This window comes from Pantherophis guttatus, chromosome 1 (assembly GCF_059756535.1).
Source record: "Pantherophis guttatus breed Tessera chromosome 1, ASM5975653v1, whole genome shotgun sequence".
Lineage (NCBI taxonomy): Eukaryota > Metazoa > Chordata > Lepidosauria > Squamata > Colubridae > Pantherophis > Pantherophis guttatus.
Window position 1 is genome coordinate 120,026,229 of NC_142063.1, and position 17,886 is coordinate 120,044,114.

Below are 17,886 nucleotides of genomic sequence, written 5' to 3' on the forward strand. Positions count from 1 at the left end.
CAAATCATATGGCAGTGTGGAAGCTTCTGGTGCTAATATGGCTTCCAAAGCTGACAGGCATCTCCCCCACGATGGAAAAACCACGCTCTGGAAATAAAATGAACAAAACACAAAAGAAGAGGGTTAACCCATTGTTCATAAAACCACTTAACCTCCCTGGAACGCTGACATCATACATAGAATAGCAATATATACCGTGTTTCCCCCAAAATAAGACCCTGTCTTACATTTTGTTGAACCCCGAAATAAGCGCTTGGCCTTATTTTCAGGGAGGTCTTATTATTTTGGGGCATGTGGAGGAAACCAGAGGAAATGGCAGTGATCGGCTACACATGCATTTAAATATTTTTGGGGAGGCTTATTTTAGTGCATGCGCTCAAAAGACTGATTGGGCTTATTATCAGGGGATGTCCTATTTTAGGGGAAACAGGGTATTAACATTTGCACAAATGTTGTTTGCATAAATGACTCCATTATGCATCTGTTTAAGTATTTATTGTGTAACCTTTGCAAACCTGGGGCTTATACCTTATTTCCTTCCCTCTTTAGCACTGTTACGTGTTCGATGAAATGAGATCCTTGTAGTCCTATCCGAATGATATATGCATTCTATCTTCCATTAGCTCCAAGAGCAGACTGATATAGAAGTTACATTATGTTGGGCTCCTGATCCTCGGGTTGAGGATCAGGATCATTACACAGTACAGATAGTCCTCAACTTACAGCAGTTCATTTAGTGACCTTTCAAAGTTACAGCGTCACTGAAAAAAGTGGCTGATGACCATTTTTTCACAGTTACAACCTTTGTAGCATCTCCATGATCACATGTTCAGATGCTTGGCAACTGGTTCATACTTATGACCATTGCTGTGTCCCAAGTCATGTGATCACTTTTTGCAAGCAAAATCAATGGGGAAGCCAGATTCACTTTAACAGCTGGTGTGCTAACTTTATCAGCTGCAGTAATTCACTTAACAAATGTGGCAAGAAAGGTCGTAAAATGGGGTAAAACTCACTTAACAAATATCTCACTTAACAACAGAAATGTTGGGCTCAATTGCAGTCGTAAGTCGAGGACTACCTATATATACACAGTATGTAAGAACCTTTTGCCTCTTTTTAAATGTCAGCCCTTAGTCATGCTAAACAATCCAGAAATGAGCTTGTCCTGTTCTTCGGTGCTTTATTTCCATGTAGTTACACAACAGATAAGATATGCTAAAAAGGCCATTTTTCGTTTGCTGTGATGATAGATAAGTGACCCTTTCCTGGTCTGACTTCCTTGTTCTTTTTTGTTTAATTTTCTGAATGATTATAATGCTCTTTTCTGGTGCCAAAGTCTCTTCCACAAATGAGGAAAATCAATGTATAAACCAATTCTGGGTGGAAGATAAAGGCAGCCTCAATGCAGCCTCACCTTGGAATCATTCTGATAAACTTTCCACTGAAAACTTTTCTTTTATGATGCTAATTACTTTCCCATTATCATTCTCTTCCTTCCCCCTTTCTGTTTTACACACATACACACACACACACGAATGCTTGTACCGCCTTTTCTGGATCCTTATTTTCATGTGAAGTAACTCTTCATTCTACATGTGACCAAAGATTCCTACTTCCCTTCCACTGTTCTCTTACAATTAAAATTTGTTGGGCGGAAAGAGCTGTGAAATACTTTGCATATATGCTACTTGTCTCCCCTTTGCAATAAGCCCATGTTCTTGAAACAGAACTGGGTATCTAGTTTAATGAAGAGGAGGACTAGGGGTGACATAATAGCCATCATTCCATATTTGAGGGGCTGTCACAGAGAAAAGTGGGTCAACATATTCTCCAAAGCAGGGGTCTCCAACCTTGGCAACTTTAAGACTTGTGGACTTCAACTCCCAGAATTCCACAGCCAGCAAAGCAAAGCTGGCTGAGGAATTCTCGGAGTTGAATTCTCGGAGTTGAAGTCCACAAGTTTTAAAGTTGTCAAGGTTGGAGACCCCTGCTCCAAAGCACCTGTGAGCAGGACATGAAACAACGGATTGAAGCTTATGAAGGAGAGATCCAGTATAAAACTTCCTGACAGTCAGAACAATTAATCAGCCGCCAGAAGTTGTGGGTTGGAGGTTTTTTAAAAAGAGAGTGGACAGCCATTTGTCTGGATTGATACAGGGTCTCCTGTTTGAGCAGCGAGTTGGAGTAGAAGACCTCAAGATCTCCTTTCTGTTAGAAACAAGAGGAAGGATGGCTAGACGTCAGTTCCTAACCACAAGGATGCCAACATGCATTTCATCACAACGCAAGCTTGTTTCTTTCATGCTAGTGTTGCAACCTCACATGCAAATATATCAGGGGTGGAGTTTATGTTGTGATGTTGTGCTCTGTGTTTCACCACCACCCTTTGTTTCCTTCTATGGATGCCTATGGAAAGATGGCGTAGCTTGGAAGATACCAAGACTCTTTCCTGTAGTTGCTTCCTCTGAAGAAATGTACATCCTCTTTACAAGGAGCTCTTGGTTGGGTTCAACATATCCCACTTTCTTCAGATATACTTCCGTTTAAAGCAGAGTTCCTTAATCTTTATGCCACCACACTTTCTTTTAGCATAATCTTAATGTTTACACTTCTTCTCAATTCCAGACATCAAAATGAACACACACATATGAACACTGAAAACAATATGATGAAACTTAATTTTTTTAATAAAGACATAAAAAATAAAAAATATTTACTCTTCCTCTGAACTCTGTCTGAACCTCCCCAAGTTTGGGATATCCTGGTTTAAGAAGAAGGAATCACTGATGAAATGAGTTTTGTTTTTTCCCTAAAGGGAAGCAGGAACTGCTATATCCACTTAGATGAATTCTCCTACCTTCTCACTTTATTTTTTTTATAATTTATTTTAGTTAAAAAAGAAGGACACGGAAATGTGGCAAAGCCCCAATAACCAGCATCACTTCATGTACAAGAATACCTGTTAGGTATGCTTTAGAAATTGGTGGATGAGGGTAGCTCAGTGGTCTGTTAAGAAGTTACCCTCCGCCAGAAAAAATAAATGAATAAAGTAAAAAGGATCAGGTGAGAGCAAGAAGTAAGATAGCAGGAGAAGCTGCTTTATGGGCTTGGCCAGCATATTACAGATAATTGAATTTCCCATGGCAGACATTTTAGGTGAGTAAGTGCCCATAAATATGCTCTAAATTCATGTAAATGTAAAACTTGCCTTTATTAATTAGGAACCCTTTAGACACTGATAACTTACCAATGCTCTGACCCAGAAGCAGCAGAGTGAGGGAGTAGAACTAGCTCTCCCCACTCCCCAATTCAGCTTAAAAATTTATTCCATGTCCCACTTGAGGTGATTCAGTTTTCAGAAAACTTATTAAGAAAGTTCGAAACAATCTGAAGGATCCATCTCATCCTGGGCACCCTTTTTTTATACTATTACCATCTGGCAGACGGTACAGGGTAATAAAAACAAATAGGCTGAAAAACAGCTTCTATCCCAGAGCAGTAACTATATTGAATTCTACTGGATGGTGCAATATTAATGCAATATCAGAGGTTTTCAATTCCATTGCATAGAATGTGTTTTTGTTTTATTTTTATAGTTTTCTTATGTATAATGTACACTGAAGATGGCATTTAATTTCGTTGTAAGAGGTGCAATGACAATAAAGTAAAGTAAATAAAAATTTATTCCATGTCCCACTTGAGGTGATTCAGTTTCCAGGAAAATCATTGCACAAAATTTGGGAATGACAGCATTCTAGGTATCATATTACAGCAGGGGTCTCCAACCCCCAGGCCACAGACCGGTATCTGGTCTGTGGCCTGTTAGCAACTGGGCTGCACAAGCAGCGGGCGAGCAAGCAAAGCTTCATCTGCACAAGCACAGGATCTAGGTTGCATGCGAACCATCCCTCCCCCCTGTCCCAGTCCGTGGAAAAATTGTCTTCCACAAAACCAGTTCCTGGTGCCAGAAAGGTTGGGGACCATTGTATTACAGCACAGTCCCATTAGGGAGAAGATCCTGAGGCAGTTTATATTTCGGTCGAGTTAGGCCACAATGTGTATCAGCCCTCAAATAAACCAGACAGGAAACACAACAAAATGAGCTAATTCTATTTTATTGTAAGGCTACGTTAACAAAATCTTCCCAGTCTGAAGCACACATTTCCGGACTCCACTTTGAACGGCTTGATCCCTTAGGGTGGGTCCTTCCTAAGTTTCTTCCTCTGACCGTTAAACGATTGCGGAGCTCCTGCCTCTCTGGTCCGATTGTTTCCTAGGCAGCGCCTCTTCCCCTCTTTCCCCAATGTCATTCATACATTCCATTACAATTTGTCACTGGGCTTTTCTTTGCTCTGGTCACACAATGTTCCATGATAACTGAGGAGCGCCTGATGGACTTTCCCTGGAAGATGGCATCCCAGTTCGTTAAGTAAATAAATACATCTTTGTGTATATTCCCGGCATGAATAGCCCCTTTGAAACATTTTATAGGTTTGTTTAAAAGAACAAGGATGACATGAAACATATATTTAGAAATGTTACTGCCAAAGGTCTAGATATGAGTGTTATGCTAACAACAAGAAGAAATTACCTGTTTTCTCAATTCACCCAGGAACTGTGACCTGTTTCTTCCCCTCTGCCCTAGATAGTAATTCCTAACTGCCACCATTTACAAATGTCACAGTTGTGTTACATTAGCAGTACAATTTCTCATATGCCTAACAAATCATCTATCCAGGGAAGACTGCTAAATATTTTCTGCATTGCACCCCAGATATGTTGAAGGAGGACTGTTTAACATTTTGGCCGATCACACAAGTGTGAGTAATAAAAGGAGGAACTGCCACATTAGGTCTGTTGTGACAAGAATGGGGAATTACAGTTTTTTCTGCAGTCCCTACAGAATGTCACTGTTCAGATGGACTGCCACTGGGCAGCCAGTTGGCTCAAACCAGGGTGGCAGTAAAATAACTTCTTGAAGTCTTTTTATTTCCAGAGGCGCCATATTTCAAATGTTTGAATAAGCTGTATTGGTCTAGGATGCTTCTATAAGAACAATGAAAACAAGCTTCATTGAAATGAAGCTATTGTCTTCATTTGACTTCCCAAGATATTAGGATAAAGGGTCTAATTATGAAAAAGAAAAAGAAAATTTATCTAAGGGACATTCCTGAACTTTTCTGTGACTACAGAAAAACAGTCATTTTTTTTTAGAAACGTTGATAGTTTTCTGCATTTAGTAATACAATAAAAGCAAAATGCATAATTTTCTGTCAGGTTGTGTGTATGTGTATGTGTGCACATGCATAAACACATAATAAAACACTTAAGGAAGAAAAAACTTCCACCCATTCCCAGCATTTAGAATGATGTCTGAACAATAATAAAATGATAAAAAATGTAGCATAATCAGCACTTCAACTAAGCAGGAAGAAAAGCAGCCATACCCACCTTCCTCATTTTTTAAAAAAACCTATCCTGTATCTTCCTCTAATCCACACACCACCTTTCCCCCCAAGGATTTATAATTTTTCTACCATATTATTTATTTTTGTTGGTTGCACAGTAAGCCAGATGTTTAGAGTGAAATGACTTTGGCATTTTTGTCAATCGAGTTCTTCTCCTGGACCTGGGATAGCAGATGTTGTGTGATGGTGCTAATGCAGGGTTGGGCAACTGTGGCCCTTGTACAACCTGTGGACTTCAACTCCCAGAATTCCTGAGACAGCCAAGCTGGCTCAGGAATTCTGGGAGTTGAAGTCCACAGGTTGTACAAGGGCCACAGTTGCCCGCCCCTGTGCTAATGGTATCATTGCAAGATGTAATGTGTTCCAAGTAAAGCTACCTTTTGCCGTTGACTGAAAATTGTCAATGCTGATGGTATTCAAGTGGTGCTCCAGATGTTTTTGAATTGCACCCAAGGGACTGATTAACATTGGTACCATTTTTACTTTAGTTTCTCACAGTTGTTCTATTTCTATTTGCGGGTCTATGTATTTTGTGATTTCCCCCCCAGTTCTTTCTCTTCTCTTCTGCTGTCTCCTGGCATCTGCAACATCCACTATCCGTTTTTCATATCAACAATTGATAAATCGGGGATGTTATGTGGCAGGTGCCTATAGGATTGAATTCTAAATCCCAGAGTACTTGAGCTTCTTCAGTTTCTATGACTTCACCTATTTTGTGATCCTACCAGTTCTTGTTTGCAGACAAATGGCAGTTCCAATGCATCGTTGTTGCTACTTTGTCATGCTGTTGTTTGTAGTCTGTGCAATCTTCTTGCAGCAGCTAAATGCTGGTGCATTGCTTCTTCATCTTCTTTGCAGAGGTGGCACTTGTTGACTGTCTTCTAAATTTTGGGTTTGTATAATTTGTTCTTAAGACTTGGTCTTTTGCAGACAGAGTTACCTGCCCCCAGGTCCTAGAATGTGTGGAGATGGACAGGCTAACAATGGAAATAAAAGAAAGAAAGAGGAGAAACGGAATATTATTTGATTTGGGACACATGGTATATATTGGTTAGAGAATAGAAGTAAAGAATAAGAACATAAAAATAACTTAAGAGGTAATTTTAAAGTTAAAAGGTAATATATATAGTTATGAATAATGACACAATATATAGATATGTATATAAACTATTGTATATAAATGGAAAGGAAGAATAATGAAAATAATTGATACGTACTTATGAGTGATACTGGTATGGAGCGCTGTAAAGATTGAAAATGTGGTATAAAATGAAGAAAACTGTTCAATTAAAAAAATAATTTAAAAAAATATTTTGTATTCTTCACTTAATCTTTCTTGTAGGCCAGTTTGGTCTCTCCAGTAATCAATCAGCATTCATGGTATACTAGCTTCCGTACCTCTTCTTCAATGTCCTTTAGATATTCTTCCAGTGCTCTTTTTTCTTCTTCAACTGTCTGGTGTACTTGCAATATTCCACTCTCACCTATTTTTCTGAATAAGTAGAGTCTGTCAACATTGCTGCGTGGATGAAGGGCACGAGTCATTGTCATTATTTTTCTGCTTTTCTTATATAGGGCTTTTAGTTCTGCTTGAGTCCTGCTCACTGTTCCATCTGATGACTGAAAATGCCCATGTGTTAATTGAACTTTTAACCTTCATCTTAAATTCAGTGTGCTTGATGCTGTCAGTTTGAAGGATGCCCAAGTATTTGTGGTGATTGTGGTCTAGTGGTTAAAGCATGACACTAGAAAGCAGAAGACTGTGAGTTCAATTCCCACCTTAGCCATGAAAGCCAGTTGTGTGATGTCGGGCCAGTCACTTTGCCTCAACCCAACTTACCTCACAGAGTTGCCGTTGTAGGGAAAATAGGAGGAGGAAGAGATATTGGATATGTTCACCACCTTGAATTATTTGTAAAAATAATAAAGGCTGGATATAAATAAAATAATACATCTAAAAAGGTCTCTACTCGGAAGAAATTAAAAAATTGTATAGAGGGCCCAAATTATAGTTACCAGCAATTTAAAATAGACTCTGCATTGTCTGCATTGAGACATGAGAACAATGGAGATGATCCAGAATAGCTCGAATGCCACTACTCTGATCTAACAGCAAGGACAGTAGGAGATTATTACAACAATCCAGGCACAAAACAAGCCAGGCACACACCAATAATGTTGCAGCATCCTCTGTCAAACAAGCAAACAAACAAACCCTGCACCTTACAAATATTCATCAAGTGAAAATTAGAAAACCCTAGTAAGATATTCCATCAACAGTTGACTGTACACTGTTATCAAGGCCACAAAGTACTAACAGCTGTGTCAATGTTATAATGAAATTGAAAGCTTTGATGATGAATCAAGGGAAGAACATTAAAAGTGCACTAAATATTGCAGAACCTTTGATGAGGGTGAATAAAACCTTCTTCGGATTGTGGGTTTATTTTTATCTTTTCCATCCCTGTCTGTGGTTTTTTTTTTGGGTCATCCTTGCCATTGTTTAAATTGCCATCTGATTAATTAATTGATTAATTGAAAAGAAAACAAAAACAAACAAAAACCTGAAAGGGCAGACTTGATGAAGCAGTGGGTCTTTTTCTGCCTTTAGTTTTCTGTGTTTCTGGTTCTGTGTTTTTTTACTCTTCATTTTGTCTATTGTTGCATTTTTTGTAACCGTTTTATTTGCAACCACCCAGAGCTGTGGGACTTGAGCAAAATATAAATTTTGATCATCATCATAATCATCAGAGATTACATTATGCATATTACAATTAGAAAGAAAAAAAAAACACACCTCCAAATCCACCCCCAAACTTAACCCTCCTTGTGTATATGATGTCATCCTATCACTGATCCTTCCCCCATCTTGGAAATGTTAAGCATGGTCCTGGTTCCCCAAGGGTTGTCCTTCCCTAATCTAATAGGAAGAAGACAGAGAATTTAGATCTGGCCAGCTGGGACATTGTATTCCTAACAGAAATCTGCTTGGACAAAGCAAAAAGCCTAATTAAAGGGCTATTCTTCGTTCCTTGAACTGCCAACAAGTGCAGGCACATGTTGTGCTGTTCTCATTGCCTATCGTTATTCTGCCATAGGAACACTTGGAGGCCATCCTTGCTGATTTAAAGTGGGACAAGGATTTGTCCTGATTTACGGAAAACGATTGGTGGAGTTCTCTGATTCATTTGTTCTCCTATTAAGCATCACCTGCCAGTGGAAAAACAACTACTAAGCACTTTAATCTAGACTCGGGCAAGAAAAAAGCAGGTGTTTAGAATCACACATTTGTTTTATTTATTTATTTGAGGTGTTTTGCATACCTCCTCAAATCACAGGGACTCTAAAGTTGCCGGATTATCAGATGGCAGATACAGAGCTATCCTAGGCCTCTGAGTTGTCAGTAGGATTATTTCTGAACTTAGTTTAGTGCTCTTCTGAAGCTAAACTTGTGTTTAAAATTAATCTGGTTGATGGGTAAACAGTGTGCTGGTCATCATGACATTAACAGATTTTTAAAAAGAAATACAGGTCTAATACTCTTTCAAAAAAGCTCTAAACGGATGTCTGCAATTGAGAGCTGTGGTGGCACAGTGGTTAGAGTGCAATACTGCAGGCTACTTCTGCTATCTGCCGGCTGCCTGCAATTTGGCAGTTCAGATCTCACCAGGCTCAAGGTTGACTCAGCCTTCCATTCTTCTGAGGTGGATAAAATGAGGACCCAGATTGTTGGGGGAAATATGCTGATTCTGTAAACCACTTAGAGAGGGCTGTAAAGCACTGTAAAGCAGTATATAAGCCTAAGTGCTATTGCTATAAGGAATTTGCATAAGATGTGCCAAAGCACCAGTCATTATGTAGGCAAGGCAGCATTTCCGTTGAGCCAAGCAGAAAAATCACGAGAGCAATGACCAGAGGAGAAAACCCAAAAGTTACCAATGGCAAATTTCACCTTCTGGCCACATTAGTAACCATATCTTTGGTAAAATGAAGCAGATCGAGTTTGTGTCAGTGTGCCTTTTGGTTTTTTTTTTTTTTTTTTATCCCTGGCATCAGTTTGAACTAGACCTTGCAGTTTTCTTGGCACAATTTTAGAAGTGGCTTGTCTGCTTCCTAAAAAGGCTGAGAGTGGAGAGATTTGTTCAAACTCATGAATCTGAAGTGGGACTAGAACTCATAGTTTCTAGCTTGATCTTTTAACCACTACACCAAACCAGCTGTCCAGATGTGCCAGATCATATCCACAGTCAAAATAGAGCGTAGAGAAAACTTAAACGCTGCTTTAAAACTGGAATAGCTAAGATGAAGGTGAAGCTATTTCAGCTTTGGTCTGGGGATTAGATGAAAGCAACATCATAAGGACATGTCTGTGGAGATTCTCAGTCATCCAGGTCCTAAAGGTGTCCTAAAGGTGCTTTTTTCAAGAGGCAACTGAACTTTCTGGTTTTACTTTGAAGACGTTTCGCTTCTTATCCAAGAAGCTTCTTCAGCTCTGGAAGCACCTCTGGAATGATCATAAGGACATGCTACCTTCGTGTCATGATTTGGGGGGGGTTTCCTTTGAAAATCAGTCTTTGTGTTCTGTGCTGCCCTATGTTCAACACATAGTATTTGAAATGAAGAGGCTACACATGGCTTTTAGATTAATGTTTGATGGTGGAAAGGAGAAGGTGTATTGTACACACCCTAGAGAAGAATGCCACCACTAGATTGTTCCATTCTTCCTTTTTCCCCCTAATCTGAAGGCAGACATGCCTTCAGTTTGCATGGAAATTGGAGCCTTCCTTAACCTCTAGGATGCTGATCTGGCTTATCCCAGGTAAATAAACAGGCGACTGTTTATTCATGTCCCTGTTTAGTCATATTAACATTTTATTTTATATACTTTCTTCTCTCCCTCCATTCCCTTTCTCTCTGACAAATACTGTACACCACAATTGTAGTTAATAAAATTTATTATGAAAGAAACTGAAGACTCTATGTTCCCACCAAAGGAAGCCTATAACAGACTTCATATCTTCATTTTGGCAAACAAGGACTTGATTGTAATTAGATTGATAGATACGTCCCAGTCCAAAGCTGTGGGGGGGTCTTCAAGTATATTTGCATTCTTCATATTTTGCACTCTGTTTTAAAATAGATTTAGACAGTGCAGAACAAACCGTTTATTTCATGAATCAGCCCTGAATCCAAGTGTGATCCACAGGAAGCCTTTTTTTTGATGTCTCTGTGGCCATCTGTGGAATGAACCAGGAAACAATAACAAACAGAAATACTGTACTGTGTAAACTTTACAAGACTCTTACTCCTCTTACTTTGATGGTTTGCTGTTGGCTCCCTCTGCTGGCCATTTTGTGGCATGTTCTTAGAACGACAGGCTGTATAAACAGGATACAAAGGGTGGGAAGGGTGATTTGGATGGTATTATGGAAGTTATGCTTGATAAAGAAATGCCTCTTTGTTTTTCAGTGCTGAGGCAACATGTCACGCCCCTCTGCTCCTCCAAGCTATGAAGATCGAAATCCACTCTATCCTCCACCAGGGGGAGGATATCCTGGAGGTTATCCGCAGCCACCACCCTACAGCGGTGGGTATCCTGAGCCTGGAGGCTACTCCCACCCAGGAGGGTACCCCCAGCCGTTTCCTCCTGTGCCTGCAGCACCTATGAATTTTGGTAATGCTTAGTTTTTTCCTTCTTTCTCTCTTGATAGGATGTGCGGTGTAATGAGTGGGGCAGTGGCAGTGGGAGAGAAGAGATAAAAGTGGAAGCTTCCATAATTGCAAGTTTTAAGAGCAGACAAGGTTAAAATTTGACACTCTGGTTTTATCTTTAAAAACAGCCATTTAGACATGCAGTAAAGATATTGAAAGGCATGAGACTGTCTGCATCCTATTCTAAAGTTTGCGTTAAAAAAAAAAGATTAAAAAAAGAAAGTGTTTGGGAGAGTAAAGAAGGAAAGAACAAGCACGGTATAAGGAGCATATATATAATACGTCTGAATATTTAATTTCATAATTTTAACCCAGATTATACAGAATACATTATGTCATCTGCGGCTGTATCCATTTCCTCTCCAATTACTTCTCTGCTTAAATTGCAGTGACTTGCCTTATGCAAACAAAGAATTCATCTCAGTTTACTGATTCTGCTTGCCTTGCAAAGCAGAAGCTGAAGTCCAGCATTGAGGAAATGGGTTTGGTTAAGTGGATTGGAATGAGTTACATCAATCTAAATACACAGAGATTAGTTCATTCTTATCAACCTTTAATCACCCAGGTACAGTTTCAGTCAGACTGGTTAAAACCTAGTGTTTACTACAGTATTCAATGTACTCTGACTAGTTTTAGCACTTTCTAAACATGAAACCATGAAGTAATAGTAATAAATTTCAGCTTATTATTAGTAGAATCCAGGGTGTTAATGTAAAATTAAATATGATGCAACGTGAGTTTATATTTAAAAGATTTTGTATAGAGGTAGTTCTTGATTTACCACTGGTTATCTTGATGACCATTTGAAGTTACAACAGACCCTTCCCAAACCAACTTACAACTTGGGTCCGAGGTTCTGATGGCTGCCCCCCCCCATCACATGACCATCTTTGGGTCCTCATCAACCGGCCTACATTTTCAGGCATTTGTAGGTGCCATGGTCACATGACTTCATTTTACAACATTTTTGCCAAAAACTGGCACCATAGCAAACAATTTCCATTTGCTGAAAAAAAAATGTTGAAAAATCAGGTCACTTTATGACTGTTACGGTTTACAACCGACATAGGCAAGCTCCATTATGGTTATACGTTGAGGACTACTTGTAAAGATTTTACCTTCTTTTGTGAAGAAAGAAAGAAGAGTTTAGGTTAAAATACCTAGAAGTCTTTCCTAAGAACCGAAGGAATGACCCTCTAAATATACTATCTCTCAGGACAAAGATCTTGAAATAGAAATGCCTTTGAAAAGGGACCTTATACAATAAATTTGCACAGTGTGAAGAGAAGTTACAAGGAAAAAGATTCTGCAGCTGAGAGTAATAACTTGGCACTAACTAATCTTGTGATCCATGTGAAAGGAGCATGAAACAAATTAATCTGTCCTGGACATCAAGGAGTTGCTGTAGACAGAGTGAAGCTGTGTCCTTTGAATTATTACAAGCCTTTTATAGAAATGGTTATGTATACATATCTATCTCTCTGTGTATATGATATGCCAGTTTTGAAAATGCCCTATCATTTTAGGAAAGAAGAGCTTGTGGGCCTATTCTTCTTTTTCGTTTGAAGAATGGCATAAATATGGGGGGACACACTCTGGACTTAGTTTTTATCTCTGGTCAGTGGTTGAGTGGCCTTGATATAGGGGATGTAGATATTGAACCCTTGTCATGGTCTGACCACTCGCTCCTTCGACTTGACTTTCTGACCGCCGTACCCCGTCGCAGGGAGGCGGAACCGACCAGGTGGTTCCGCCCCAGGCGCCTGATGGACCCTGATAGGTTCCAGATGGAGCTTGGGTCATTTCCTGAGACTCTAGCTCATGACTCAGGTGATGACCTGGTGTCCGCCTGGGATAGGGCGGCTGCCAGGGCTTTGGACCGGGTCGTGCCTTTGCGGCCTCTGACCCGGCACCGAACTCACTTAGCTCCTTGGTTTTCCGAGGAGCTGAGGGAGATAAAGCGCCGGAAAAGACGCCTAGAGAGCAGTTGGAGGGCCAGTCGTTCCGAGTCTGACTTGACACTGGTAAGGTCTCATATTAAGACCTACCTTGTGGCGATAAAAGCGGCGAAATCTAGCTATTTTGCCGCTCTTATCGCGTCATCAGATAACCGCCCAGCCGCCCTGTTTAGGGTGACCCGCTCCCTCCTCCATCTGGGAGCGCGGGAGGACCCCTTGCAGGGCCGAGCTGAGGATTTTGTACAGTATCTGGATGATAAAATAACTCAGATTCGGGAAGACTTGGCCGCCGACTGGGTTAGTTCAGACGAGATGACTGAGGCAGGCCTTGAGAGTGTTATCTGGGAGGAGTTCGATCCTGTGGCCCCCGAGCACGTGGACAGGATCTTGGGGCGGCTGAACGCAACCACATGTTTATTGGACCCGTGTCCCTCCTGGTTGGTGCTGGCTTCCCGGGAGGTTACATGAGGCTGGCTCCAGGGGATTATTAACGCTTCTTTGAGCGAGGGTGTCCTGCCGGCCGCCTTGAAAGAGGCGGTGGTGAGGCCTCTCCTCAAGAAGCCATCCCTGGATCCGGCTGTTTTGGCTAACTATCGTCCAGTCTCCAACCTTCGCTTTATTGCGAAGGTTGTTGAGAGTGTGGTGGCGCGACAGCTTCCCCAGTACCTGGATGAAACTGTCTATCTGGATCCGCTCCAGTCCGGCTTCAGACCTGGGTACAGCACGGAAACGGCATTGGTCGCGTTGGTGGATGATCTCTGGAGGGCCCGGGATAGGGGTTATTCCTCTATGCTGGTCCTATTAGACCTCTCAGCGGCTTTTGATACCATCGACCATGGTATCATGTTGCGCCGGCTGGAGGGACTGGGAGTGGGGAGCACCGTTTTGTGGTGGTTCTCCTCCTATCTCTCCGACCGGTCGCAATCCGTGTTGACAGGGGGGCAGCGGTCAACCCCAAGGCGCCTTGTTTGTGGGGTGCCGCAAGGGTCGGTCCTCTCGCCCCTCCTGTTCAACATTTATGTGAAGCCGCTGGGTGAGATCATCCATGGTTTTGGGGTGGAGTTCCATCAGTACGCTGATGATACTCAGCTGTACATTTCCACCCCAGACCATCCCAATGAAGCCTTGGAAGTGATGTCCCAGTGCCTGGAGGCCGTGCAGGTCTGGATGGGGAGAAACAGGCTTCGACTCAATCCTTCCAAGACCGAGTGGCTGTGGCTGCCGGCGTCCCGGTATAGCCAGCTGACGCCATCGCTGGTTATTGGGGGCGAATCATTGGCCCCCACGGAGAGGGCCCGCAACTTGAGTGTCCTCCGGGATGCGCGGCTGTCTTTAGAAGGGCATATGACAGCCGTGGCCAGGGGGGCTTTTTGTCAGGTTCGCCTGATACGCCAGTTGCGCCCCTTTCTGGACCGGGACTCCCTACACACGGTCACTCAAGCACTCGTCACTTCTCGTCTGGACTATTGTAACGCTCTCTACATGGGGCTCCCCTTGGGGTACACCCGGAGGCTCCAACTGGTGCAGAATGCCGCTGCGCGGGGGATTATGGGAGCGACGGGGTGCTCCCATGTGACTCCTCTCCTGCGCGAGCTGCATTGGCTTCCGGTGGACTTCCGGGTGCGCTTCAAGGTGTTGGTGATCACCTTTAAAGCGCTCCATGGCTTAGGGCCAGGGTACTTACGGGACCGCCTTCTGCCACCAATAGCCTCCCACCGGCCGGTTCGCTCCCACAGAGAGGGCCTCCTCAGGGTGCCCTCGGCCAGACAATGCCGGCTGACAACCCCCAGGAGGAGAGCCTTCTCTGTGGTGGCACCTACCCTATGGAACAATCTACCCCCAGAGATACGAGTGATCTCCAACCTCCGGATTTTTCGTCGGGCCCTAAAAACTTATTTTTTTCAGTTAGCCGGTCTGTCTTGATTTTAGGGTTAGTTTTAAAATTTTAATATTGACTTTAATTGACAAGTTTTAAATTATGGGCCAAATTTATAAATTATTTTAACTTTATTTTTAACTGTGATGTTTGTATAGATGTTTTTATCTTGGCTGTTCACCACCCTGAGTCCGAAAAGAGACGGGCGGTATAGAAATTTGAATAATAAATAATAATAAATAAATATGCAAGGCCATGAAATCTTGTCTTTCTATGTCATTGATTCAGGAGGTGAGAGTGATTTCCATGCGGCCGATTGGGATGATAAGAAAGTCAGACACACTTTTATCCGCAAGGTAAGCTGAAGGCACCCGCCATGCACTGATCTTGTTGAAAATTGCTTTCTTGAATGCTGCTTTTGAAAAACTCTGGGTTCACATTATGGCAATATACAGACTTGTCCAGGGAAGATCAGTGTTCCAAATAGTCTTTGATACAAGTCCAAGATATCTCTACTTGCACTGGAAGATGAAAAACTGTGATCAGCAGGAGGGATCTGTACTTGAAAGCTTTGGGAATTCCTACTGGGAAGTGAAATAGGGTTATTAATGAGAAACACTATTGTACCGGTGTGCATTTGGGATTTTTTTTTCTTTTGGTTTTGGATAACTCCTTTGCCCAAGTGCTTGTTCCAAAACCCGAAATTTCAAGAAGAAGCAGCTGAAGTATCCCCTTGGGAGGATAATGGGAGACAAAAATGCTATTTGAAACTGCATCCCTAGCTTTTCGTTTGGGTGAGCATGATAGGTGATAGCCATCTAGATTTGCATCCCTTTCAGACAGGGGTAGTCAATCTGCAATTCTCCACATGTTCAGTCCTACAACTCATACAATCCCATGCTGTTGTCATAGGACTGATAGGAGCTGAATTCCAAAGGACACCAGGTCATCTTTCTAGCATAAGAGAGAAGGATAAGAAAACTATCGTTTGCAGCCCAAAGGATTTATAGCCAATAATGTCTGTTAGTTTATATAAAAAAGGAGGGGTAGCAGCAAGCCAAATTCTCTTTTTCCATGCTGTTAGTATAACATTGCACATAGTTCTAAGGAGGCCCTTGAATTATAGTGGTATAACTGAAAAGCTATTTGACTATTTGAAGCAATCCATTCTTACACAGATACACTTTATCTGTTGATTCCCAGGTTTATAGCATTATCTCCGTGCAGTTGCTTGTGACAGTAGGCATCATTGCAATCTTCACCTTTGTGTAAGTATTCTGAGATCAGTTCTGCTATTCTCTGGCTGTGAAAGTCTGTCAACTATGCTTCCACATCCTGCTACAAACCATGATTGAGTGGAGGCATGTTTAGCGAGATAGAAACACTGGATACATGTGCATTTATGTGTAGGGAGGAGATAATTGGATAGTGACAGGGCCACCTCTGATGTTTGTCCAGAACGTTTTTCACCCCCAGGGCATCAAGTCATATCAGGTGGCAGCTGTGATTTCCCAGTGCTGTGTTCTCCTTTTTATTCTATAGGACACATCCAGACCAGTGGTGAAATCTAAAATTTGTCACTACTGGTTATGTGGGCGTGGCTTAGTGGGGGGGTGTAATGTGACTGGGTGGGCATGGCCATTAAAAAAAAAACTTTTAAAACCACTTTTTCTACAACGAAGAGGTAAAAAAATGCTTTCAAAAGGCTCTGACGATCCCAGCTGAGTTGCCTGATCGTCAGAGGCTTTTTTTCTTTTAAAAGCCTCTGCCGATCAGGCAACTCAGCTTGGATCGTCAGAGACATTTAAAAGAAAAAAAGCCTCTGCCGATCAGTCAACTCAGCTTGGATCATCAGAGGCTCTTAAAAGCATTTTTTTCTACAACCTCTGAAGTGGTTGTAGAAAAAATGCTTTTAAAAGCCTTTGACGATCCCAGCTGTGCCGCGCGATCATCAGAGGCTTTTTTTTTACTTTTAAAAGCATTTTTTCAACCGAAGAGGTGGTAGAAAAAATGCTTTTAAAAACTAAAAAAAAAAGAGCCTCTGATGATTGTGCAGCTCAGCTGGGCAATTGGGGGGGGGGGAGCAGGGATTTTTGCTACCAGTTCTCTGAACCACCCGCCTCCATTGCTACCGGATCGGGCGATTTCACCCCTGATCCAGACCCACGTAATAGTAACTGGGTGGGCTCCTTTTGCTATCATTCTCATTGTTTGGCACCAACCCCTCCCATGTCATGGCACCTTTGTGCAGTGCATAACTTACATACCTGCTTGTGGTGCACTTGGCCAAGTTGTGTCTGCTTTCAGCACTAACTAAAATGCATTCTGTGATTAAATGCGGCTTCTGGCTAAATTTTGACTAGTGTAAGTTTGTTTCTGAAATTTTTATCATACATGGGAAACTATTAGGTTTGGTTTTTGGATTTGTTTTTTTAACTTGGGAGAAAGAGATTGGAAACTGAAGAAACAACCAGATATTCTTAGAATAACTTGGTGTCTGAATGGAGAGGGGAACAAAATATTCTTTGTTAAAATCATATCTAATATAACCACTGGTAACTTATTTTTTATGTGATTTTTCAATCTCCACAGTGAACCTGTGTCAGGTTTTGTGAAGCGTAATATTGCTGTGTACTATGCATCCTAGTAAGTAGCACTTTTTTCTCCTACATGCTTAGAGAATTTGTTTTATGCTTCTTAACTTTATAGCAGAATTGGGAAACCTGTGGCTCTCTAACAGTTTTGTAATCTCAACTCCCAGCATTTGTGCCCATTGGCTATTCTGGAAAAACTATGATAAACTTGCAGTTTAGCAACCTTTAGTGAGCTAGAGCTTTATACAATTTACCTGAATATTGGCTTATATTAT

The 17,886-nt window shown here is 41.6% G+C and overlaps 1 protein-coding gene across 2 annotated transcripts in view; it reads left to right on the top strand.

Annotated features, from left to right (window-relative positions):
- Positions 1–17,886, top strand: part of LOC117667983 (protein lifeguard 3-like) — a 56,132-nt gene that overhangs the window by 28,922 nt on the left and 9,324 nt on the right. The window contains exons 2-5 of one of the 2 annotated variants that reach the window (XM_034421637.3): positions 10,941–11,145; positions 15,306–15,373; positions 16,221–16,285; positions 17,610–17,663. In XM_034421637.3, the coding sequence (XP_034277528.1) occupies positions 10,953–11,145; positions 15,306–15,373; positions 16,221–16,285; positions 17,610–17,663 (380 nt within the window). In that variant the 5' untranslated portion in view covers positions 10,941–10,952. The remainder of the gene's footprint in view (positions 1–10,940; positions 11,146–15,305; positions 15,374–16,220; positions 16,286–17,609; positions 17,664–17,886) is intronic. The other variant, XM_034421647.3, reaches the window with a different exon arrangement.